The sequence below is a fragment of the Monodelphis domestica genome, chromosome 8 (assembly GCF_027887165.1).
Source record: "Monodelphis domestica isolate mMonDom1 chromosome 8, mMonDom1.pri, whole genome shotgun sequence".
Lineage (NCBI taxonomy): Eukaryota > Metazoa > Chordata > Mammalia > Didelphimorphia > Didelphidae > Monodelphis > Monodelphis domestica.
In genome coordinates, this window is record NC_077234.1 from 77457549 (window position 1) to 77484238 (window position 26690).

Consider the following 26690-nt stretch of genomic DNA (forward strand, 5'->3'; position numbering starts at 1 on the left):
ATAAATTATTGTATGAATCTGAACATTAATTTATTAAAAACTTCCTGAGTTAAATGTGAAACAATGATATAAAAAAAAATTCATACCTTTGTACTGGACTTCATTTTTGTTTTTGGTTTGGCTTGTTCCCTGGCTTCACGAAGAGCTTTCTGGGTTGGGCCTTCTGGTTTATCATCTCTTTCGCACCTATGACCAACTATAAGATAAAACCATTTCATTTTTATATGAATTATTTTTCTTCTTCCTACTGAAAATAAAGTCTTCTTCTAATAGAAAACTAATACCAGCCCAACATGACAACAAAATATATAATATTGAAAAAAAAAAGTATTCTACCTGATTTTACAATCCAGAACAATAAAGGAATACAAAGGAAATAATGGCTATTAATGTCAGCTTTTGACATGAAAATGAGAGAAAAAATGGAGAGGAAAAAGGAAAGACAAAAGAGAACATAAATATTGGAAACAAAGGAAATGGAATAGTATTTTCTATGTGAGATGTAAAAATAAGAACAGAAGAAAAATTAATAATTTTAAACACCAATAATCTAATCTCCTACTCTTTTATAAATAATTAATGAATAGTCTCAACATGAAATAAAATGCTAAAACTGAGAGGGGGAAAAAAGTATTCCTCTTTTTCATCTTTTTTTTCTAACTTCTCTTTGCTATTTTGCTCTGGCATCTACTTTAATTGGTGGTGAAATTATGATGCTGAAAGCATGACTAAGAGATTCATTTCCATATTGAGATTACAATGTGAAATACAAAAGAAAAAGAAAAGACCAACTGAAACACATTCAGAAAGTTGGAGGCTTTCCTTAATGGAACCCATATCTGGAATTATGACAGCAGCTTCATGCTATAAAAGCCTAAGGGTAGGCATTACTTCCACTTGTGACTGCTACAAATCCACAATGCCATTTCTGGTCAAAATAAAAGTAGGGCCAAATCCTCATATAATATGAGTCATTTGATACAGAAACAGACTATGAATCTCACCTTTCATACTTGATTATTAAAGACTGCCTATAGGTTGTCAATGGGAAATGGCAATACTTTAAGTGTCACCTTCAATTCTTACAGTAAACTAGTGCCAGTAGACATGGAACAGGTCAATGCTGTGGTATCTCCAGTCACAGCAGCTACATGAGATGATGTTAGTTTGAGAGGCCTGTTGCCGCTCACCATCTACTATTACAGTCTATTAGTGATCTAAAAAGGAAACTACCCAAGCCCAATAGCATGGATCTCTGGTACCCAGCAAAGAGGATAGGAGACAGTAGTGGTCAAGGAAACTAGATGCCATAAAGACCAAAAAATCCAGTCTTAGAAGTTAACCTATACATTTAGGATTCAGAACAGGTGTCAAGTGCCATTCTAATTCACTTTGGAGTTACTTTTTAGAATGTTTCTGTGATAAAGGGGAATGGTTTACAAAAACTGAGAGATGAAAACATCAGAGGGAGTGATTGACCTGTGACTAAGGGTCACATGGGAGTCTGAGGCTTGAAATCTGGGAAAGATTCTATGCCCAACAGACTTCATCAGATCTCTCTCCTGGAAGAACCTGAAGTTGAGGCTTAGAAAGGCTTTCTCCTAAGACCAACAGAAGGAAAGAAATCTTTTGGATCTGGTTGCTGGCAGCTTTGAATCAAGAAGACTGAAGTTAGACTATCCAACTGCAGATTCTGGCCCATTTGATTGGACTTCTAGTGTGAGACTTGGCTATTGGAGATTTTACTGCTTAGCTTAATAAGATAAGTTTAGATATTTTATAGATATTAGATGTTAAATAACTAGTATAAGTTTCTCCTAAAACCCTGTTCCTTCCTCCCCTTCCTAAGCAATAAATCTTAATTATTTAAATGTTCCATCTTGTTCTTTCCTCACCCCAAGTCCCAACATAACAGTTTTGGCAGAGCCAACCAGGTCTGTATGTTAATGAGATCAAAGATAGGGGGGAAAGTTTAGGTTTATTTGTCTGTTTACTACATTAATATTATTTAAGTATAAAGAGAGCAGTTTTGTGCCAACATTCTACCCTTTCTTTAAGTGCTAGGAGCTTAGGGGGTAAGTCACATAGAATTCTAAGGGCTTGGCTTGCTCAAGGGGGTCAGTGGGGCTGCACCACAGACCCCTAGCAGCCATCTTGGAAAATTTTTTTTTTATTTTGTTTATTTCTTCGTTGTATGTATACATTATATTGTGATAATGTTGTTTTGTATAATAATTTAAATATGGAAGTTGACATCAGCAAACATGTTTAATAATATGATCATGATATTATTTCACTATGTTATGAATGTTCCCCATTTTGTGTTTGTATCCTTCCCTACATATTGTCACTATGTTTTTGACATGGATTGTATGAAGCCATTGATGAATCTAAAACTGTGTGATGTTATGGCATATGTACCCCTTGCTGTGATCTGTGGGTGTATTGTATACAAGTCTCATGCCTCTGTGTGCCTTTGTGTAATTCACCTTAAAGATCTGCTGTCTTGGTTTAGAAGGGATTCTGACTTAAAACTCATGGTTATACATATGAAACAAGAAATGGATACACTGGAGCAATTTATAAACAACATGAATATGAATCAAGGCTGTGTACATGTCAACAACAAATTAAACAATAAAGGGAAAAAATTAAATGGGCGAGAACAGGAAGAAGCAGCAGGAATAGTAAATTTATATCCATTAAGAGATATGCTAGTGGTTAAGCAAACTGAAGTACAAAAGGTTAAGATGCACAAGAGATTTTCCTCGGGGGACCTTGAATCCATCAAAAGGAGGACCACAAATTTCAATGACAAGCCAAATAAAGTAATTAATGAAATGCATTGGGCAATTTATTTATACAATCCTGATTTCAATGATTTTTCCCTATTAATGAAAGAGGTCTTAACAGAAAGAGAGAGGAATAAGTTTGTAGAGGAAACAAGAAGAGATCCTTTATTACAATTTTGGCCAGAGGACTTAAAGCTGAATATGACAGATGATGGGGTTTATGACATATTGGTTGAAGCAAGACATGCAATCTTAGAGGTTATGGGGAGATATACTAAAAGGGCTGTAGCATACCAGGCATGTTAGCATCTTGGAAGTATGATTGATGTATTGATATTGTGTCTTATGTATTCATATGCCAAACTCATTGCCATGTTAAGTATTGATTATTGCATTTCTAAATCTTCAGTCCTAAGGATAAGAGAATTCCTGAGCAGGAAGTTACAGGCAGCAGTATCCTAGCTCACAACTTGTCAGACCACATTCCTTTCCAAAGCACATGTCACATTAATCCCCACCTCTTTGATTTCATCATTGTCAATTCAACCAATGTTAAAACCTATGCCATGTTACATATTCATTGATCACCTCCCTCTCCACATTCCTAGAATATCCATTAAAAGCTGGGGAACAAGCGTAAATCTCTCTTTTACATCTCTGGATCCTGCTGTTAATCCTTCTACCTCTTCTGCAAGATGTTCTTGCAGCCCTAGCCTATTTTCTTCCTCATGGCCTAGAAATTCTTGAGATGCTGTCACCCTCATGCTTCCTATTAATTCTCTGGCACTCTTGTCCATGAGAAGCATTGAGGAGTTATTGCTCCTCACGTGTTTTCTGTTTCCTCACATTTCCCATTAATTCTCTGGCACCCTTGCCCATGGGAAATATTCACAGAGATTGTGACTCCCCACGTGTTTTAACTTGTTGTCTCTGAGTCTTTATTCCAGCAGTTCTCCCTCTTTCTCTATTTTCTATTCACTTATTTTACTCCAGTTTCCTTTCTCCTTCTCAGGTCACCACCTACAACTTTATTATATAGAAACTGCAGGTGGTTCTTATAAGGCCCAATGCATGGTCAAAATTTGAGGCTATAAAACAGGAGATCTCTGAAGCTCCTGTGGTTTTCCTGGAAAGGATAACTGAGGCACCTGCAATTTTATTAGGGATGGATGCACTGGAGGAAAACACTATTGCACACATCAAAAGGGTCTTTGTAAAGAATTCAGTCCCAAAGGTCAGACAATTTTTTGAAAACAAATTACCCCAATTGGGAAGAATTAGGACTTGATGAATTAAGGAGAAAAGCCACAAATTTGACAAATGACCTAGAGGATAAAATTGATGAGAGGGATTCCATTGTTGAGGACTTGAAAATGAAATTAAAGGAAGATGAAATGAAAGCTAAAGACAGTGAAATTAAAGAAATAAAGGTTGTGGCTGCATTGAGATCTGTACAGTCAAGGTAATAATAACTATAAGCCTAATGAGAGATCAGGTACTAGGTGTTGTTTCCTTTGTGATCATATTGGACATCTGTACCAGGACTGAAGATTCAGAAATCAGGTTAGAAGACAATTAAATAGGATTAATGGGTTTAACAAACATAGTAACTGGAGTAGTAATAATAATAATTATAATAATAACAACAGATGGAACAATAATAATAATCAAGTTGATATGCAAATCAATATCAGAATGCCTGTTGTCAGGGACAATAAGCACCAGATCTCAATATTATGTAGTCTTGGGTAAATGCTGGAGCTAGACATAAAATACAGCCAAGTAGTAAAGGGTGACCAGAGTAAAAGTTCAAGTGCCTTATGAAGGTTTCCCCTAAGACATATGAAATTGAACCAAGAAATGAGTGTGATATAAATGAAAATGAGTTGAAGATAAATAAAATAGGGAGTAATGAAAATAAAATGCATGGTGATGCAAATGAATTAATTGAATCAAAGAAGGATATAATTGGTGTAAATAATTGTACAGAGAAAGAACATTGTAATATAAATTTAATAGAAAACCCTAATGAATAAGAGAAATTAATGAAGAATATAAACTAAATAATAATAATGAAATTGTAAATGGGAACAATGATACTGAGATGGAGAATGGACCAATGAGAGTAATATAAAAGCTGATGATACAAAATCCTGGGAAAGTCAAGTAATTCAAGCAGATATAGACTTGGATGGACAGGAAATGACTGAGCTTTGTACTGATGTTACTGTGCTAGCACCAATTCTTGAAAACTTCCAACCTCCAAAAAGTACTGAACCCTATGTTTCTGTAACTATAGGGGATCAGATATATGATCTTTTGGTGGATACTGGAGCTAGTAAATCAGTTTTGCAAAGTCTTCCTAAAGATGGTAAAGCTGGTGGTACTATGGAAGTGATTGGAGCTACTAGGAAACCTGAGAGAGTAGCAAAATTACAAACTAAAAGGATTACTCTAGGTCTTTTATCCATGGAGCACACATTTCTTTGTATGCCTGAATGTCCAATGAATCTTCTCAGGAAGGACTTGCTTTGTAAATTGCGAGCACCTATTCAAATGTAATGACACTGGGGATATATCATTACAACTCCCAGAAGAATCTCTGAAAGCTTTTCCATTGCTGTTCTTAGATTCAGTCAGTACAGAGAACAAGTTGGATTCCATCTATTCTATTCCTGAGGATATACCAGAAAATTTATGGGCAATGTCTTCCACAGATTGTAAGCATATTGAAATCAGCTACTCCAGTCATAGTGAGAACCAAGGAAGGACTAGCTCCTTGTGTTCCTCAATATCCTTTGAGTAAAGAAGGCTATAGATGGAATAAGATCTATTATTGAGTCCCTAATTCAACAAGGGATCATCATACTGTGTTTCTCTGAATACAATACTCCCATACTGCCAATAAAAAAGCAAATGCTGGATCAAGATGGTAGAATTGTCTATAGATTCATACAGCATTTGAGAGCTGTAAATTATCATGTAATAAAGACTCATCCTATAGTACCAAGCCCAGCTGCTATAATCTCATCCATTCCAAGTCAAGCAAAATATTTCAACATGGTAGATTTATGTTCAGTATTTTTCTCAATACCAATTCATGAGGATTCTCAAAAGATCTTTGCTTTCACATGGGACAGTACCCAGTGACCTACACTCATCTTCCACAATGTTTCAGTGATAGCCCGAGACAATTTTCTCAAATTCTGAACAGAGATCTTAAAACAATAACATTCAAGGAAAGTAAAATAGCACATTTTGTAGATGATATACTCCTAGCATCTCCATCTGCTAAAGTGTGTTTAAGAGGTAGCAAGATTCTTTTGATTGAATTATATAAACATGGACATAAAATATCTAAAGCAAAACTTCTGTGGGTTTTGCCTCCTGCTGAATATCTTGGCTTTCTGTTGTCAGAGGATTCCAGAAGTATCACTAAGAAAAAAATAGCTGATGTCCAGAAACTGAGTGCACCTAAGACCAAGAAGCAACTCAGAGCTGTTCTTGGAACAACTGATTTCTGTAGACAATGGATACCTGGGTATAGTGAAATTACTAAATGTTTAACTGATCTAACCAGGAATACAGAACCAGAACCTCTGAAACTCAAACCTGAATATCTGCAAACCTTAAGTGAGCTTAAGGAAGCAATTTTATCTGAACCAGCTCTTGGAATCCCAGACTATATTAAACCTTTTCAATTATTTGTGAATGAGACAAAAATAATTGCATCTGGTGTACTGACACAGACTTTAGGACAAAGTTATCGTTCAATTAGATACTATAGTTGTCAGGTAGATTTAATTGTTGCAGGTACAATTCCTTGTTTTAAAGGGCATAGCTGCTGCAGCTGTGTTAGTTCAGAAGTCATCTGACTTAGTTTTGGGATGTCCATTGACAGTATTTTGTTCACATCAAATAGAAGTTCTAATGAGGAAATTTCGTTCTTAAGCATATTCAGTCCAACGAATATCTAAGTATGAAATTATGCTTCTAGGTAGTGAAAACATCATATTGAAGAGATGTAGCATATTAAACCCAGCTCCACTTCTTCCTGATTTGCCAAAGAACAGTGAACAATTACATGAATGTTGTAAAAGTAGTAGATATAGTGGATATGCCAAGGATGGATTTAAAAGACATTCCAATAGAAAATTCAGATTTGGTTTTATTCACAGATGGTTCTTCATATTTGTGAAATGGAATTAGATATACAGGTGTTGCAATTGTCACATAATTTGAGACACTGTGGTATGGATCATTACCTAGTAACCTTAGTGCTCAAGGAGCAGAGTGGGTCACATTAAAGCAAGCATGTCTTCTGGATGAACGTGCAAATGTTTACTCAGACTCACATTATGCATTTTCAGTGTGTCATGCTACAGGAAAGATCTGGAAACAATTAAGTTTTATTACTCCTTTTGCAAAACCAATTACTCATGCAGAAATAATAACTGAGTTGTTGGATTGTATCCAGAAGCCTAAATAGCTACCTCTAATCCATTTTAGAAGTCATACTAATAGAAGAGATTCAGTTGCAAAAGGAGCTGATATAGAGCTGATATAACTGCTAAATTTGCTGCCAGAAATGCCCCAGTGTATGTTATGAACTTATCAACTATAGAATCTGATGATCTAGAAAAAGCTTATGTAGACTCAAAGATACAAAAATGGAAGGAGAAGTTTGGAGCAAGAAAAGAGCATGGTATATGGTTAACAGATACAGGAAAGCCATATTACCAAAAGACCTGTATACCTATTTGTGTCAGTTCATTCAAACAAAAGTTCATTTTGGTACTCAAGCTGTAATTGACACTGTAAAGAGACAGTGGGTTGCTCCTGGAATAAGTACTGTAGCAAATAAGATCTGTTCAAGCTGTTCTGTTTCCAAAAATTCAATCAAGGAGCATTTAGACAGAAGGTTTAGGTGGTAAACCTTTAGTATAGTGTCCATTTGAGAGTCTCCAGATTGATTACATCAGCATGCCCAAAACTGGAAGATACAAGTTTTTCTTGGTAATTGTTGATAGATTAACCAAATGACCTGAAGCTTTGCAGTCAAATATAAATACAGCTAGCTTTGTGGTGAAAATGTTGATTAAGGAAATTATACCTAGATTTGGAGTACCATTAACAATAGACTCTGATAAAGGATCGCATTTCATTCATGACATCCTGAAAAGAGTCTATGAAAATCTAGGAATAACACCAAAATATCATGTGCCTTATCATCCACAAAGCTCAGGCAAATGAAGTATATAAACAAGGAAATAAAGACTATGGCAGGGAAGCTCTGTGCTGAAACTCATCTCAAATGGCAAGAGATTCTTCCCATGGATTTGTTTTACCTACATACGAGACCAAGAGCAGATTTACATATATCATCCTATGAAATATTCTTTGGACATGCTCCACTACAAGCAAAAACTTGTAAGACAGTCTATACATCTCTCTTAGGAGGAGATTGTCAACTTGCTTCTTACTTCACTGCTTTACAACAAAGACTAAAAGAATTACATGATATGGGAGTATTAATTCAAACTGGCCCTTCAGATTATTCTCTTCATAATTACGAACCAGGAAATATGTTATATGTAAAAACATTTGCTAAAACATCAGCAACACAAAAAAGTTGGTTAGGTCCTTACACTATTGTGTTAGTTTTTCCATCTTCCGTAAAAGTTTTGCGTATTCATGGTCATCGAAGAAGAAGAAAATGAAGAAGAGATTACAGAAAAATAGAATCATCAGTCAAATTGAGTCTGCAGTCAAAAAGATCAGTAAGGAGAGGACCATTCCTGTGGAAGAGGATAGAAGATGGCAATGCAGATGAAGAGGAGAATTCAGGAATTAATGGACATTGTTAAAAGACTGAAAATTTATCAATTTAAAGGACTTTGTGAAATTTGCAATGAAGATGATTACAGGATAAATGGACTAATGAATTTATACTTTTGGGTAATGTATTATAGTAAAAATATAACATGGCATTTATTCACACACAAACATAAATATATTTACTACTATGGAATTGCAGAAGATTATTCAAGGAGGTGAGAAGAGAAAGAAAGAGCTGAAGTAGCAGTAAGTATGTTGCATACAACAGTAATACAACTATTACATAACAGTAACACTGACATTAAAATAGCAAAACAACATGACATAGCAAAAGTAACAACATAATAAACATAAAGACAAAACATAAACATGGTTAGGTTACATTGAGTCACTTCTTAAATGAGTGAAACAATGTATAGTTAGGGTATTAATAGTGTTGTGATTAGCTTTAGATATGTTATTTACTAACCAAATGTAAGTACATACTTAGATTTAGTTTAGGTATAGAAATCTAGTTAGGCTGAAGTATTTTAAGATAAGGATTAGTTTGGTAGGATTAAGTAAATAAGAAAATTAGATACTGGCTTGTACTACATCATACATTACACAACCTAAACTACATATGACATACGACATCACATGTCAAACAAAATTATAAGTAAATATATGTAAATAGGGTATATAATAGGATTGTAAATTAATTGTATTATAGTGTGTATAAGTAAACTGTGTGTAAATATGAAGTGTATATGTGTATGCATGTTCATAGGTATAGCATATGTTGTATGTATGTACTCTATATATATGTAAATTATGTGCATAGCTCACTAATATTTATTACATGAATTTGCTTTTCAGTCTAAAACGTATGCAATGTTGTGTTTATTTTAATTTTCAAAAATTTTTTCTCTAAGTTTAATGTTAATGTACTGCAATAGTAGTACAATTTTCTGTATTAGCTGATAAGAGTATTTTAAGTTTGATGTTTGTATGGTAGTTATGTTCATCTTTTGTTTGATATTATTTGCTGTTTTGATTTTGTTTCTGTTTGACATTTGTATTGTTCATTATTTAAATCCTTTTCCTTTTTCCTTGTTAAAATTCCCTAGAATTGGTTAGTATTAGTTAGAGTAAGGCAGTTAAGTGTAGGTTGTTTGTTATTTTGGGTAGATTTATTAATTTAGGTAATTGGTAAGTATTTTATGTTGTGCACAAATGCAAAAATTTTGCATTGTGCAAAAGGAGGAAATGTGATAAAGGATGAATGGCTTGCAAAAACTGAGAGATGCAGACATCAGAGGGTGTCATTGACAAATGACTAGGGGTCACATGGGAGCCTGAGGATTGAGATCTGGGAAAGAGTCTATGCCCAACTGACTTCATCAGATCTCTCTCCTGGAAGGACCTGAAGTTGAGGCTTGGAAAGGCTTTCTCATAAGACCAACAGAAGGAAAGAAATCTTTTGGATCTGGTTGCTGGCAGCTTTGAATCAAGAAGATTGAAGATAGACTATCCAACTGAAGATTCTGACCCATTTGATTAGACTCCTGGTGTGAGACTTGACTATTGGGGATTTTACTACTTAGCTTAATAAGATAAGTTTAGATATATTATAGATATTAGATGTTAGATAACTAGTATAAGTTTCTCCTAAACCCCTGTTCCTTCCTCCCCTTCCTAACCAATAAATCTTAATTATTTATATGTTCCATCTTGTTCTTTCCTCACCCAAAATCCCAACATAACATTTCCCAGAAGTTATAGACCCCTAAAAGAGAGGGAAGAATCATGACAACTGAAACTATAAAAGAAGCAAAGAGATTACTGTATTAGCCAATGTATATGTTATACAGGCACCATGAACTTATATAATTCCAAAAAGCAAGACTCAACAGAAGCCACAGTTAAAAAGTAAACAATACCTAAAGTAGAACTTCAGAACTCACATCCCCAAAATTGTTCCAGTATTGGCAAGGTAACAAAAAAATATTTACACTAAGAGCAACTGCTTCTGAATAATTTCTGTGAGGTAGCAAGAATCAACATGTTTTTATATATTTTTATAAATTGTCAAATATCAGTAGCATTTTAAGACATAATATTCATGAAGCAATCATAAGGTAATAACATATAAAATGCATAAAATATGTGGGAGTCAATCTATCAATGCATATAAGATCAGAATAAGTGATATAGCACTCAAAAGGTCTGCCTAAAGAATTTTAATATCAGTTGGGACACATGGGAGACACTGGCACAGGGCTGCCTAGCATAGCTTATCCATATCAAAAAGGTGCTGTGCTATATGACAAAGCAGAATTGCAATAGTCCAAAAGAAATGTGAAATCCCCAAATTTAGAGACATCTCCACCCCAAATGTTAACAGGGGCTTCTAAACCAACTTGTGGTAGAGACTTCCAAATATGTATTGGTCTGATCAGCCGGTCCAGATAACAACCAACCAAATTTTGTTTTTATTTTATTCACAGTAATGATCTTGATGATAGCATTTAGATAGTACCTGTTAAGTGCCAGGCATTGTTCTAAACACTTCATGAATATTATCTCATGTGATCTTCATGACAATTCTGGCGGCAAGTGCTATTATTATCCACATAATATAGATAAGGAAACTGAAGACACAGAGACTAAGTGCTTTGCCTAGGGTCACAGAGCTAGTAAGTGGCTGAGAGTTAATTTGAACTCAGGTCTTCTTGACCCCAGGCCTAGTGCTCTATTCTCTGAGCAAACTTCTATTACTTCCGTATTCAAGTAAATCCCACATTATTTTAGTCTCCCTACTCTTTTGATAAATTGGTCACTAGTCATCAGAGCTGTCACTCCCATCAGTCAAGTTTACTTCGAGCTACAGATCAAATGTTCCACATCTGACCATGAGTGAACAGAGGCAAGACTTCAGGCTAGAAAAAGAATTCAAAAACTGGCCCTGTAATTCATCTTGAGCTTTAGACTTCATTGATCCATTGATTACTATCCCAGAAGCCAGGTCCTATTCTCATAATCTGTCCAAAAGACTTTGGCTTCAGCTCCCAGGAATTCTTATTATAGCTTCCAAAAACCCACTGGGAGCTCAAATCCCATATGTGACAATGTGAGTGTCCTACATCATATACCTACTGCATTTTCCTAGCACTTGAGCCATGTTCCCTGAGTTTAGAGAATTGCCACAACCAGAATCTAATTTCCTGTTCTCCTTTTGGCACTGCCATCATCTCATATCATTTATTTTTGCCTTTCATTTCCTTTCCTTTCTTTCCACCTCATTTATATATTCTCTAAGAAAGTAAAGTGTATTTTCTAAGATTTATTTACAGATTCAAAAATAATGCCCTGAAAACAGAAAAGGTCATTAGAAGAATACACAAAATAAAAATATTTAGTCTCTCTGTATATGACACCCATATCTCTAATTTATTTCTTTTAAAGATAAAAATGATAAAGAAATAAATAAACCTAGATTTAAATATGAAGCAAATGCTGTTGCAATGAAAAGGGCACTGGGCCTGGAGTCAGAAAGACTTAAATTCAAATCCAACCTTAGACACTTAATAGCTATATAATTCTGGGAAACTTTTAAGGTTCACACTATTTAAGATTTTTGCATCTATGTTCATTAAGGAGATTGGTCTGTAGTTTTCTTTCTCCATTTTTGAACTGCCTGCCTTTGGAATCAGTACCATATTTGTGTCATAAAAGGAATTTGGTAGAACTCCCTCTTAACTTATTATGTCAAACAGTTTGTATAGTATTGGGATTAGCTGTTCTTTGAATGTTTGATAGAATTCACTTGTGAATCCATCTAGCCCTGGGGATTTTTTCTTAGGGAGTTCTTTGATGCCTTGTTCAATTTCTTTTTCTGATAAGGGATTATTTAAGAATTCTATTTCTTCTTCTGTTAATCTAGGCAATTTATATTTTTGTAGATATTTATCCATATCACCTAGATTGGCATATTTATTGCCATATAATTGGGCAAAATAATTTTTAATGATTGCCTTAATTTCCTCTTCATTGGAGGTAATTTCTCTCTTTCCATCCCTGATACTGTTAATTTGGTTTTATTCACTCCTCTTTTTTATTAGATTGACCAGTACTTTATCTATTTTGTTTGTTTTTTCAAAATACCAGCTTCTATTATTATTTATTAGTTCAATAGTTCTATCACTTTCAATTTTATTAATTTCTCCCTTAATTTTTAGGATCTCTAATTTGGATTGCTTCTGGGGGTTTTTGATTTGTCTGCTTTCAAGTTTTTTTTAATTTACATGTCCAATTCATTGATGTCTGCTCTCCCTAATTTGTTAATATATGAACTCAAGGATATAAATTCCCCCCCCCCCCCCGAGTACTTCTTTGGCTGCATCCCATAGAGTTTGAAAGGATGTCACATCATGGTCATTTTCTTCAATGAAATTATTAATTGTGTCTATGATTTGTTCTCTAATTAACCAATTTTGGAGAATCATATTATTTATTCTCCAATTAATTTTTGATTTGGCTCTCCATGTACCCTTACTGATCATTATTTTTATTGCCTTATGATCTGAAAAGGTTGCATTTATTATTTCTGCTTTTCTGCATTTGTATGCCATGTTTTTATGGCCTAATATAAGGTCAATCTTTGTGAATGTACCATGTGCTCTTGAAAAGAAGTTGTATTCCTTTTTGTCCCTATTTGTTTTTCTCTATATATCTATTAACTCTAATTTATATGAGATTTTATTCTCCTTTTACCCCTTTCTTATTAATTTTTTATTTGATTTATCTAAATTTGATAGTGGTAGATTTAGGTCTCCCACTAGTACAATTTTACTATCTATTTCCTCCTTCAATTCTACTAGTTTCTCCATTAAAAATTTTGGTTCTAAACCATTTGGTGCATACATGTTGATTAGTGATATTTCCTCATTATCTATACTCCCTTTTATCAGGATGTATTTACATTCCCTATCCCTCTTAATTAGGTCTATTTGTACTTTGGCTTTGTCTGATATCTTGATTGCAACTCCTGAATTCTTTCTGTCAGTTGAGGCACAATAGGTCTTACTGTGTCTACCTCAGGTGTGTTTCTTGTAGACAACATATGGTAGGATTCCAGATTCTAATCCACTCTCCTATTCGTTTATGTTTTATGGGTGAGTTCATCCCATTCACATTCAAAGATATGATTGTCACTTATGAATTCCCTAGCATTTTGATATCCTCTCCTAGTTCTGACCTTTCTTTTGCTATATCCCTTTAAACCGGTGGGTTACTTTTAATCAATCCCTATATTCCCCTCCCTTAATATGCTTCCCTCTCTGGCCCCTCCCTTTTTTTTCCCTTCTTGGTTTTTTAGGGTCTATTAAGTTTCCTCCTCCCTCTCCTTCCCTCACTTTTTGTACTCCCTTCCCCTTAACTCCCTTAGTTTTCCCATCTTCCTTAACCTGTAGGATAAGAGAGACTTCAAGATCCCAATGGATCTAGATGCTCTTCCCTCTCAGAATTGATTTCATTGAGAGTATTGTTTGAGTATTACCTATTAGCACTCTCTTCCTCTCCCTCTTATAATAGTATTCTTCCCCTCCCCTTTCCATGTGTATCTTTGTGTGACAAAGATCATTCTTTTTAATTTATTTCTTCAAGTATCTCTTGGTACCATAATCTATTTCCCCCCACCACTCTTCTTTTTTTGCATATCATTTTATAGTCCACAATGCCCCAATATTTTCCTACGAGTGATTCTTCTAATTACTATAATAATGAATACAATTTCTGAGTTACAAATAACATTTCCCCATATATTAATATATATTTTGATCTAATTGTAGCCCTTAAAGAAGAGAGTTTGAATAAAAAAAACATTTTTCTCCTTTTCCCTCTCTTTCATATTTGCCTTTTCATGTTTCTCTTGATCATTGTGTTTTGATATCAAACTTTCCACTTAGTTCTGGTCTTTTCTTTACAAATACTTGAAAATCTTCTATTTTGTTGAATGCCCATACTTTCCCCTGGAAGTATATAGTCAGTTTTGATGGATAGGTGATTCTTGGTTGAAAACCCAGTTCTCTTGCCTTTCTGAATATTGTGTTCCAGGCCTTGCAGTCCTTTATTGTGGAAGCTGCCAGGTCATGTGTGATCCTGATTGGTGCTCCTTGGTATCTGAATTTCCTCTTTTTGGCTTCTTGTAGAATTTTCTCCTTAGCTTGAAAGTTCTTGAAATCGGCAATTACATTTCTGGGAATCGTCTTTTGAGGATTTAGTGTAGAGGGTGTTCTGTGAACTCTTTCAATGTCTATTTTGCCCCATCGTTGAAGAATATCAGGGCAGTTTTCTTGGATGATTTCTTGTAGTAAGATGTCAAGGTTTCTGTTTATTTCTGCCTTTTCAGGTAGACCAATGATTCTCAAATTGTCTCTCCTTGACCTGTTTTCCTGATCCATCAGATTTTTAGTGAGATATTTTATGTTTTCTTCTATTTTGTCAGGCTTTTGCCTTTGCTTCATTAATTCTTGCTGTTTTGCAAGATCGTTGGTTTCCAGTTGCTCAATTCTGGTCCTCAAGGCCTGATTTTCTGCTTTAACCTTTTGGTATTCAGCTATGATATGTTGTTGTTGTTGTTTTTTAACCATTTCCCACTTATCTTGCCAGAAGGCTTCCATCTTTTTGATAAGCTCCAATTTAAATCCTTCCAGAGCTTCTGAACAATTTCCATTTTTTTTAAAGAAAGTTTTGCCTTTGTTTGAATTTCATCCTGCAATTCCTCTGTAGCCTGGGTTTTTCCTCTGTAAAACATTTTGAGGGTCACTGTCCTTTTTTTGTTTGTTTTTGGGTTTTTTTGGTAGGATTTTGAGGCTCCTGTATGCAATTATCCATCCCTATGGATGTTTTACCTTCACTTTTTAGTCAGAAATCTGAGTGAGCTGGGCAGGTTCTCTGTGTATGGAGTTATGGAGCAAGGATTTTGCCAGAGGCAAGCTCTCAAATCTCTGTAGTCCTTTGCAGCTCTTCTCTGCACTACCTTCCCAGGGGTGCCCAAGGTTTGCACCACCCTGCCCACCTGGATTTCCAGTCTAGCTGCTTTCAGGAGTAGGTACCAAGTGGTCCTAGTCAGATCCCAAGGACCTAGAAGTGTCCTTTGCTTTCTCTAGAGGTGCCCTTCACTCGCTTGCTGGTTCTGGCGCTTGCTGGCCCTGAGCACTTTAGGTCTGCACTCCCTCCCTCTCCTGGGTTTCCAGTCTAGCTGCTTTCAGGGGTAGGTTCCCGATGGTCCTAGTCAGTTCCAAAGGACCTAGAGGTGCTCCTTCCTCACTCTAGAGGTGCCCTTGCTCACTTGCTGCTTCTGGCATGTGCTAGCTCTGGCTCCATAGGTGGGGTGGGGGAGGGTGGATAGGCTCACATTTTGGTGGGAGCTTTTTCTACCTCTTATAGTGTGAAAATGCCCAAATCCTCCGTACCTTCAATGCTGAGCCCTATTGTACAGTTCCTCCGTTCTTCTGAAGATGATTTTTAAGGAATTTTGAGGTAGTCTATATCAGTGTGTGCTGGGGAGAGGAAGTGTGCCGTGTCTAGACTGCTGCTATGTTTACTGGGTTGCAGTTTATTTTTCTGCCCATGTGGGCTCTCTGGTTCCATGGTGGGAGAGGGAGGAGTAGCTTTTTAGTTTTTGCTATCCTTACTTCCTTATACTTCAAGATAAATATTTAATAAATATTATTAAATTTAATACTTTGAGTACTGGATATTAATTTTAATCTTTATAATTTTGGCAACCCAGGAAAGGATTCCAGAACTTGGCTTTTCTTTTTTCCTTTTCTTTAATGCTTGCAGCCTGGTTACAGCCAAGCAACTCAGCAGTTTAAATTGCTGGTTTGCAAGCAAAACAGCTTTTCTACTGGTAGTTTTCAACCCCCTTCTCCAGCCACCCAGCTGTGGCTCATTCCTCGTGCTCTCCTCCCATCTTCCAAGCCTCTGGCAGCTGTGAGTATATGAGTATCTTTACACCCAGGCTGCCCTGCAGCTCCACCACTGCCTCAGCCACAGCACCTTGGCCCACACTGGTGCTATAGCCTAGTCTTACTCAGGGCCCAAAGCCACTATTGGGTTTTCTCTTAGCCAGAGCTAGTTCCAGCTTGGCCCCCCACCACCTCATTGCTGCTGCTTCTGCTGCTTCTCCTGCCCTAATCTTCATTCTAGCTGATTAGTATAAGCTTCCCTTTCCCTGCTAGACAGCTGATTGCCCCCCTCCCCAGCCTCCACCAGGCTCTTTGCCTTGGATAGGAGAGTCCTAGCCCTCTTTCTTTTTTTTTAAACCATCCTTAACCATGCCACTTATCTCTCCCAGTTGTAGTGCTGCCTCTTGGCCACTAGAGGTCAATATCGAGCACTGGTTTTTTTTCTTCTCTTTTCTTCCTTTTTTCTCTCTTAAGGCTCAGGCCTAGGCCATTTGGCCTAACCCTTCCTACTATTTCCTCTCTCTCTCTCTCTCTCTCTCTCTCTCTCTCTCATATTTGGGAATTTTCCCATAGTGACCACTTATTTTTAATATAAAATCAGGACACTAAAAATATCTTTACAGTTTTGGCAATTCACAGTCTTGAAACCCACATTTTCGCAGTTACAATAGTGATTAGGGCTATTGAATGATAGCAGAATAATTATGTATTAGAAGAAGCTATGATAAAAAAAAATGAGTGTGTCTATCCTCTCCTCACTGGGGTATGTCATTGATGAGGCAGTGGAAAGACAGAGTAGCCTCTACTGAGACTCTAAAAAGAAAGAGAACGGTCCCTGGAATTACAGTACTGACATGGAATAACAGCAATTACATATAACACTTAGAAACAAACACATTTATTTGTGTGCTAAGCATGGTGTTAGGTGTTCATTTGATCTCATTTGATCCTCACAAGAACTCTACAAGGTCAGTGCTATTATTATCTTCATATCCCAGTTGAGGAAACTGAGGTGAGCAGCGCTAAAGTGACTTGTCCAGGGTCACACAGATGGTAAATGTTTGAAACTGAATTTGAATTTAATTCTTCCAGTGCTCTATTCACTACCCCAACTAGCTGTCTATATGTAAAGCATATTTAAACACATATTTATGTTTGGATACATTTACATATGATATGTTTTAGTAAAGTATATGTGTGTATATACATAAAATACATGTATATGCATATATGTTTTATGATCATTAAAGGAGAGAACTCTGACAATGAAGGGTTAGGAAGACATTCCTATAGGATATGGCATAAGAGTTGAACTGTGATAGGAGGCAGAGCCTCTAAGTGGTGGAGGTTAGGAAAGAACGTGTTCCTAGTAGGTATTCATTAAGATAGCCAAGCTCAGGAAATGGCTTACCAAGCAGTCGTTTGTCTGGTCTAGTAACTATAAAATGTGAAATAAGGAAGACTAGAGCAGAGTATTAAGGGATTTAAATATTAAACTAAAGAGTTTGCATTTTCTCATGAGGGGGCATGAGGGAACCTCAAATGGTATTGAGTCCAAAAGTAACATGGTCCAATTTATGCTGCAGGAAGATTGTTTTGGCAGCTATGTGGAGGACAGATTGAAGAAAGAAATGCAAATAGATGATTATTGTAATTGTCTTGGTAAGAGCTAATGTGCAAACTTGTGAATGTAGCCTCCAGAGAATGAACTGAAAAATGGAAACATGAAAGATATAATCTACATCTACATATCTGTCTTCTGGATGATGCCTTCTATGATGCAGGGAGGGGAGGAAAGGGATGATATATTTGTATGTAAATAAATTCCATTAATAAATAAAAGGGAGATTTAGTCTTATAATCTATAAAATTAAGGTATCTTCTTTCTACTTAACTCATGTACCTGCTGTAAAATCAAATCTAAAGTACACTGAAAGTGTCCTGGTGACAGGTGCTCTAGCAAGAGATGGTGCTATTAATATAATTCACTTAACAGCAGGATAAGTTTAATAGGGTGGAAGGCCTGAAAGCAGTTTCTACATGTGTTATACCTCCTCTAATGGTATTATCCTCCAAGATGCTGTATTAAATACAAGTACAGTTATTTAGTAAATTAATGATTTAAGAAGAAAATAGTCCATTCATTAGGGACTCTATATTGTAAATTGCTCTTATTTTCCCAATATGTTGGTAGATGTCAACTTTATGTTTTAGTCCCCAAAGATTAATATTTGTATTCATTGTATCATTTTTGTAAATTAAAAAAATTATCAGGGCTCAAAAGGAAAAAAAAAGAGTTAATAAGCTCCTGAACTGGGATGATAGCCATAAAAGGTAGAGACAAAGGAATAAATGTAAGATATATCATAGAGATAGAATCAAATACAAAGCTATGGAAAACAATCCTTCTTCAATAATTATGAAAATTCTATTCCCTAAATTCAAGGAAAATTTAATTATAAAAAAGAAATTATTTCTCCTGTATGAACCAATAATTGAAAGAGAATATATCATAAATTATAAATAATGAAAAATATAGCTCTTAACCAGGTGCTCTCAATCAATCCTTACCTCTGACTCTCCAGTTAGACATAGTCCAATAAGACAGTTGTGCATGCTCACACAATGATGGCTGATGATATATACCTAGAGGCTAGAAAGACATGTCAAAGACATGAGAGAAAAAGAATTGGATATGGAAGCTCCATTTAGGAGCTCTGAGGGAAAGACTGAGATCTTCCCTCAAGCAATTCTTGCTGACCCAGAGAAGTCTGAAAAGGCTGATGTTTAAATCAAGCTTGCTTGTTTCTTCTATGACCTCATTAAGGAAGCTGGAATCATAGAATGTTTGAACAAAAAAGGGCAACAAATGTGCAACCCCTCATTTTCTATATAAGAACATGAGATACAGACTAAGAAACTTCTTGAGATTTCTTCCCTTTTTATTCAGTGATAAGAGAATATATGGCCAAACCTGAAGGTAGATGGGCAAGTTCAGAAAAGAGATAGAAATCTTTCTCTGAGAATGGCAGGAAGAATGAAAGGAAAGATATAAAGATTTGTTGCCATGAAAAGGCAAAGCTAGGAGAAGGGACATTAAGATTAAAGGATTTAAAGGATTGTAGACAGAATCTAGAATAATTCCTATGGGATTAATTACACCAGGTTAATAAAAATGAAACTACTAAAATGATAGCCAAGAGTCAATAAGTGCCAAGTTAGGGTTGTAAAATAGCATAAATGGTATAAATATATGCATGTGGAATTCTTAGGGGAAAATTCAGATAATGAAAAAGTGTTTAATGAACAACTTTAAAGAAAGTGAAACTACAACTTTGTATATAGCAAATTTACTGTTTATCTTTTAAAAAGGAAAACTTAACATTAACATTTATTAAGTGCTTATTACACACAAAGAACCATGCTAAAAAAAAGATTTCTGTAATCCATTACATAAGACCTTGGGGAGAGTCAAGCTGGGTGACAGTGATAACCAAAAAATCATGTCTCATCCCATTATAACCTGCATAACCCTAAAACTCTCACCATTATTGACTGCATAAGCAGGACCATGGATGGAACTTCTGCTCTGCTAGCTTCAAAAAGTACTTTTTTTCTCAGAGATTAATAATCAAATTAACTTTATCTTCTTTACTGAAGAGGGTATTCCAATCTATTGTTTTATAGCTTGATTCAGAAATTTTGTTATTCTGAGTGGTTGGCTGTCTAGATTATAATTCTTTAATTTTTTTTAATACCCTTTTCTCTCCTCACTTCCCTTCCTTATCCCCATACATGTGTTGATCCCATTGCTCTGCTGTCATTATCTCATTCTCTTATTGTGGCCACTGGAAACTACTGTTAACAAACTGTCCATATTCAACTTGTGGTCTCTCTACAAAAAAGAGTATTTTTATATATTTTGTATTTTCTTATAATGTGTACGTGTTCTTTCCCTGTAGTAAAATGTAAGCTTCTTAAAGGGATCCCTCTGTCTCTGTAACCTTAGAACCTATCAACATAGCTGATTTACAAAGGCTTATTAAATTAAATTAAATTGAATGTCAGGTGATATGTATATAATTAGGAGGCCAAGTGATAAGTGCTACAATTAGAGCAGGGACTATCTATGTAAATGGAAAGAAGGAAAGAGATACTGAGGGAGGACAACAAGATAAGATTTGGTAATTAGCAAAATAAGAGGAGAGGTAAAATAAAGAGAAGAGTCAAGCATAACTACAAGTTGTTAAGGCTAATTAGAATGATGATGCAGCCCTCAAAAGAAAGAGGTTGACTAAAAACTTAGTTAATAGTTACTTCATAATGTAACACTGAAGTGTTCCCAGTAAATAAAAAGTTAAACCCCTTTAAATGTCTTAAAAGTGGGCATAGCGTTTTTAGTTCTGAATATCAAAACAACATATGATTGGAGCTAATGTATGGTTGTAAAATTGGCAACTTTTTGAAGTCAATTTCATAAAAGGAGTCATTAAATTAATATACCATTATGTTATTTTAATCACTGTAATGAAACAATTTATGGAAGTGCTAAACTTTAGAACTGGAAATAACCAGGAGCTGATTTAAACTCAGCCTCTTATCTAGTACAGAAATCTTCCCAGCTTTAAAGAAATTTAAAATACATATTTTTTGTTGTCCTTAGGATTGTGAGGAGAGGCATGAGATTATTTTCAGCTTTAACATTCCTGACACTCTTCTTACAGATTTATCCCATTCTATTATGCTCTTTCTTAGTTTTATATTTTTCTTCCATTTTTCAGTTCATAGTCATCCAGAGTTCCTCAGAAAGGTCCTTTTATAGTCCTTGAGTTGTTTGTTTTCTTTTTTAATATTTTCTCTTTTCTGGGCTTTTACATTTTAGAATTCTCTCTCTCTCTCTCTCTCTCTCTCTCTCTCTCTCTCTCTCTCTCTCTCTCTCTCTCTCTCTCTCTCTCTCTCTCTCTCTCTGTCTCTGTCTCTCTCTCTGTCTCTCTCTCTCTCTCTCTCTCTCTCTCTCTCTCTCTCTCTCTCTCTCTCTCTCTCTCTTTTGAACCATATTCCCTTTTCTTCTCTCCACTGACTTAAATATAGCCACCTTCCTCTAAATTTTCTTACTTAGCTCTCATTTTCATATACTCACTGAACTGTTTATGCCATGAAAAATATTTTTTATCATGTAAACATTTTTTTTGTTTAAAAAAAGAAAGATACTTCAGTTTGAAGATACATTTACAAATTTTGTTTTTACCTCTAATCTCAGGGACCTGGAGAGTATGTCCTGTTTCCAAATTCCTTAAGGTTGTCTGAAGTCCTGTAATCTAAAGAATAAAACAGATGCCAGAAGTTAGTGTTTCTTGTATTGTTAACAAAATTTAACATATGACCTAAATAGGCTTAATCTAATCATAAAGAATCCAAATGAATTATAATGCTTATTTACTTCAGAACTTCAAGGATCTATTAATATGGGTCATCACTCCACTGATTTAAATTGCAATTCCCTACAACACAGTATATGATCTTAGAGAGCTGAAAGAGTTGAATTATCTATCACCTTCTGGGCAAAATTCGAATGACACTATTCTCCAAGTACATGACTGATCCATTCTTAAAGTTGAGATTTTAATTTTATAGTATCCTGCTAGAACTTATACCTATATGGCAAAATTTTTGAGAAAACAAGGTCATCTCTGAGTAATGATATCAGATAGAGGGATAATTATTTACCCTGACTCAATTCCCTAATTGGGATCAAAGCCTTGAAAAATGAACCCTTTACAAAAGTACCTGAACTAACAATAATTCATATGATTTTATAAATCAAAAACTTTGTTAGTTTTATTAACAGCTTGTCTTCATCTCATGCTTTAAGGTTTATAAAGTAAAACACTATCACATTTAATCCTCACAATATCCCTGAAAGGTAGCTATTACTAGAGTGATCTTCTCTTTTTTATAAAAGAGGAAACATACTCAGAAAGGATAAGTGACATTCTCCCAGTCACATGACTAGATGTTGCAAGCCAAGATTTCAATCAAGATATTTTGACTCCAAATGCAGTGCTCTTTCCATTATATCACACTGTTGGACATTTATAATATACCACTTTGTTCTGTGAGATCTTTCTTCTGATTTTAAATTGTCATATTATTATACTTCTTTTAGTCTTATAGCATGTCTACAAGCTAGGGGGCAAGTATTACTATTTAAGGGCTTATTCAAAATTTAATAAATACTTTCAGTTAGATACTCTGCCAACAAAGGCTCTCCATAGGATTAAATATATTTTATATTAAGGAAAATTTGTGTTGGTTGATGGAATAGATTGGCCAACCACAAAATTACACTTAGGTTTTCTGTAATAACTCAATCTTTAAAAATTATATTCCTCTGGGGGCAGCTGGATAACTCAGTGGATTGAGAGCCAGGCCTAGAGATGGGAGGTCCTAGGTTAAAATCTGGCCTCAGACACTTCCCAGCTGTGTGACCCTGGGCAAGTCACTTAACCCCCATTGCCTAGCCTTTACCACTCTTATGCCTTGGAACCAATAGCCAGTATTGATTCTAAGATGGAAAGTTAAGGTTAAAAAATTTATATTCCTCTAATATAGATAGATAACTATGCCAAAACAACACTTTGATGTAATTTTTTCTGTCCTTTCTACCAATTCTAGCCTATCAGTGATTTAGCAACTTTTTTCTTTATTTGTGATTATCATCTCATTAAACTTAAGAGATAGATTCATTTTCATGAAATGTCCTTTAAAACAACTAAGCTATCTTTTGAAGTCAAGTGGATTTCATCAGATTTTTATTGAGTCATAGAACAGGAATTCATTGCTCATTTGACATCTAAAATCCATTTCTAAAGTCAAATGTTCCTGTCATTAGAAATAAAAGGAATGTCAATTTAAAGTTCTGATTAAACTTTCAATTATTAGATTTATCAACACTACAATTTATCTTTAAGAATACAGCAAATCTTTCTTTTAATTGACAGTATATGCTATTGTATATACTATGCTTAAATATTTTCCTAATTTACATACTATACTATTGTTTTATTTTTTACATGTTGATAATGAACAGCCTTAGAAATTCAAAGACTTTACTATTTCCAACTTCAAGAGGAGGTATGAAAGAAGTTTATCTTTGTTGTGGAATATTTGTTGCCTTTTGTTAATTAGTGAAAATAATAAAAGCTTGAAAGTGTGAGACTTAAAAAAAAACAACAACTGTGCTAACAGTCCTAAAAGGCAATTATTTATTCTCAATATGTCTGATCATGAAAAAAATAGGGTTGTAGAAAAGGAACTGATTCCTTGATCTTTTTGTAAATTTTATAATAAAAATTAAATTTCTTAATTTTGTTAAGAATAAATTTTGAGACTATAAAACTTTGCTCTATTTAAAAGTACAAAGGCATGGATAAAAGAAAAAATCTATAAACTGTTGGATTATCAATTATCTTGATTTTTCTGCTTCTACTCTTTGAAGCATATATAATCATAAAATTTTATCAATGACATCTGAGAGTAATGTCCATTTTCACTTTCAGTTCCATAAACAATACAAGTATATGTAAGTGAGTAAAATAAATATTCTTGGAAAAAGTTTTCAAAGTAAATTCTATAAAATTAATTATCTTTTCCCATTGATTTCCAAAATTAGCTAAGGAATGTGATCCAACTGAAGAAAAAAATTGAGGGAATAAAAAGAAGATAGTGGTACTGCCAGCATGGCTCTGGGAAAAGATGATGAAAACCTTCATTTTGGCTGAAGCCAAACTAGTAGTTTCCTGAGGTATTTCTCACAAAAACATGGAGTTGATTTCCACCAGAAAGGGAAGAAGGATTTCAGGGTCCCTGGATCTAACTTAAGCCAGAACACCAAAGCTATTCAGTTTAAGGACAAAAATCTTCTTAGAAACAGTTACTTTAGAGCTTGAGGGGTTGGGCTGGAGGTTCACAGCTTCTGGCTGATACATTTCTGATGAGGAGAGTAGATACTTTTCATGTTTCTAGATATATTTTCTATTCTATATGCCTGACAGCTAATTTTTGAATAAAAAATACATACATGATATTTAAGGCACTCAAGAATTAAATAGCAAAAATAGTTCTTACTACATAAACTGAAATGAAATAAAGAACAAATAATGATGGTAATTTGCTCAATTTCAGCAGTAGAGGTCTTAACTAGAGATTGACCAGAGAGTCTCTTATAATTAGGAGAAATAAATAAATAAATGAAACATTATGGGCTGTTACAAAAGATGTGTGTTTGGGGTTTAATATGATGCCTTACTTTTCTTTTAGGGCATACCAAAGGCAAGTATATGAATCTTGGATTAAATTCTAGGTCCAAATGCAAGAACACACAAAACTCTGATCTCTGGGATTGTGCTGCATTTCTTTTAAAATGCTTTCCAAATTGGAACTTTGGTGGCCCACATGACCAGAGAACAAGCGCTGAGCTTGAAGCTTAGAATTAGGCTAGAACTAGACAGTCTATTCAGTGTAGAAATAATATGACATCCATTTTAATAAAATCATAGCCAAAATCATAATAATATATTTATGTAATTCTATTTAAAACTTAATGTTTTCTCTTTTTTCTCAGAAACTCTATAAGGTAGGTATAATAATTATTATTCCTATTTTACTGTGAAATTAAGACACAGAGAAGTTAAAAAATTAGGTGATCTCATCCATTCCTCTGGGTACAATTATGCCACCTTTATTCAGATATCTCTCAAAACTATATGGGAAGCTTTTCATCTTGCCCTGGGCAAGTATATCATTTCCAACTGCCTTCTATATATCTTTACCAAAATGTCCTACCAATAGTTTACTCCATATATCCAAAACTAAAATAACATCCTTCTGCTCACCTTAAACCTGGCATTCTTTCAACTTTTCTTCTGTTAATTTTAACAATACCAGAATCATTATAGTCAGTCTTGAGATTTCAGGGTCACTTTTGACTCTTTCCTTTTCTTCACTGTCAATAAAGTTTGGATGCTTCTACCTTCACAACAAACATCCCTTGCATTCCCCTATCCTAGGTTCAGGACTTCATCACGTGTTACTTAGACTGTTTTATCTGCCTCTTAACTATTCTCCTTATTTATAATTTCTCCTTTCTCCAGGCTATCCTTCCCATAACTGTCAATTTGCCTAATTCAAAAGTTTGACAATGTAACTTTTCTGCTCAAAAACTAGCTACCTTTGCAGCAATTCTCAAATTGTGGTCCACGGATCCTTGGGGAAATCTCAAAACTCTTTGGGGGATTTATGAAGTCAAATCTAATTTTATAACAATAGTAGGACTTTTAATTTCTAGTATAGTAATTATCAATAGATATAATCTACATGAAGAAACCTCTTTGAGGGGTCATCAATAATTTTTAAGAATATAAAGAGGGCCTTTGACACGTCCTAGCTTTGTGATGCTGGGCAAGTAACTTAATTCCAACTGCCTGGCCCTTACCACTCTTCTGCATTGGAACTAATTCACAGTATTGATACTAAAATTTAAAAATTCTATAGTTAAATAAAAAAAGAATATAAGAGGGTCACAAGACCAAAATGTTTGATAATCACTGGCCTAGAAAAGAGACTTTCACCTGAAACTTAAAGCTTTCTATCTACTTTCCAGCTCCAAATGAATCTATAATATTTTCCTTCAAGTATGTTCTCTGTCCCGGCCATCCTTAAATCTCAGCAGCGCAGTCTCATCTCACCTTTCAAAATCATTTTGTCTCTTCAAGGCTCAATTTACTTGCCTTCTTAATTATAAAAAAAAAAACTTTCCTGACTTCTCAAACAGAAAATATTCTTTCCCTTCTCATTTTTTTTTGCCCTGGAGCATTGTCAGTATATCTCCTTTGACTACATTCTACCTTATATCATATGTTTTGCTATTAATATTAGACTTTAAGCCCCTGAAGGCAAGAATCTTTTTTTTTTCACTTTTGTATCTAAAATTTTGCTTGCACCTGGCAGACACTTGGCAAACGATGGCTTAACTGAACTGACTTCCAGGGCTCGCACTGGCACAGAAGTCTACTCTAATCTTTGCCTTTTTTGATTTAACCCACAT

General features: G+C 34.8%; 1 protein-coding gene across 4 annotated transcripts in view; it reads right to left on the reverse strand.

The window, feature by feature from the left end:
• SPAG16 (sperm associated antigen 16) overlaps positions 1 to 26690 on the reverse strand; it is a 1430359-nt gene that overhangs the window by 1307292 nt on the left and 96377 nt on the right. For all 4 annotated transcript variants that reach the window (XM_007501789.3, XM_056807933.1, XM_016425102.2 and 1 more), the window contains 2 exons: positions 21834 to 21903; positions 87 to 196 (listed from right to left, as the gene is read on the reverse strand). In XM_007501789.3, coding sequence (XP_007501851.1) covers positions 87 to 196; positions 21834 to 21903 — 180 coding nt within the window. The remainder of the gene's footprint in view (positions 1 to 86; positions 197 to 21833; positions 21904 to 26690) is intronic.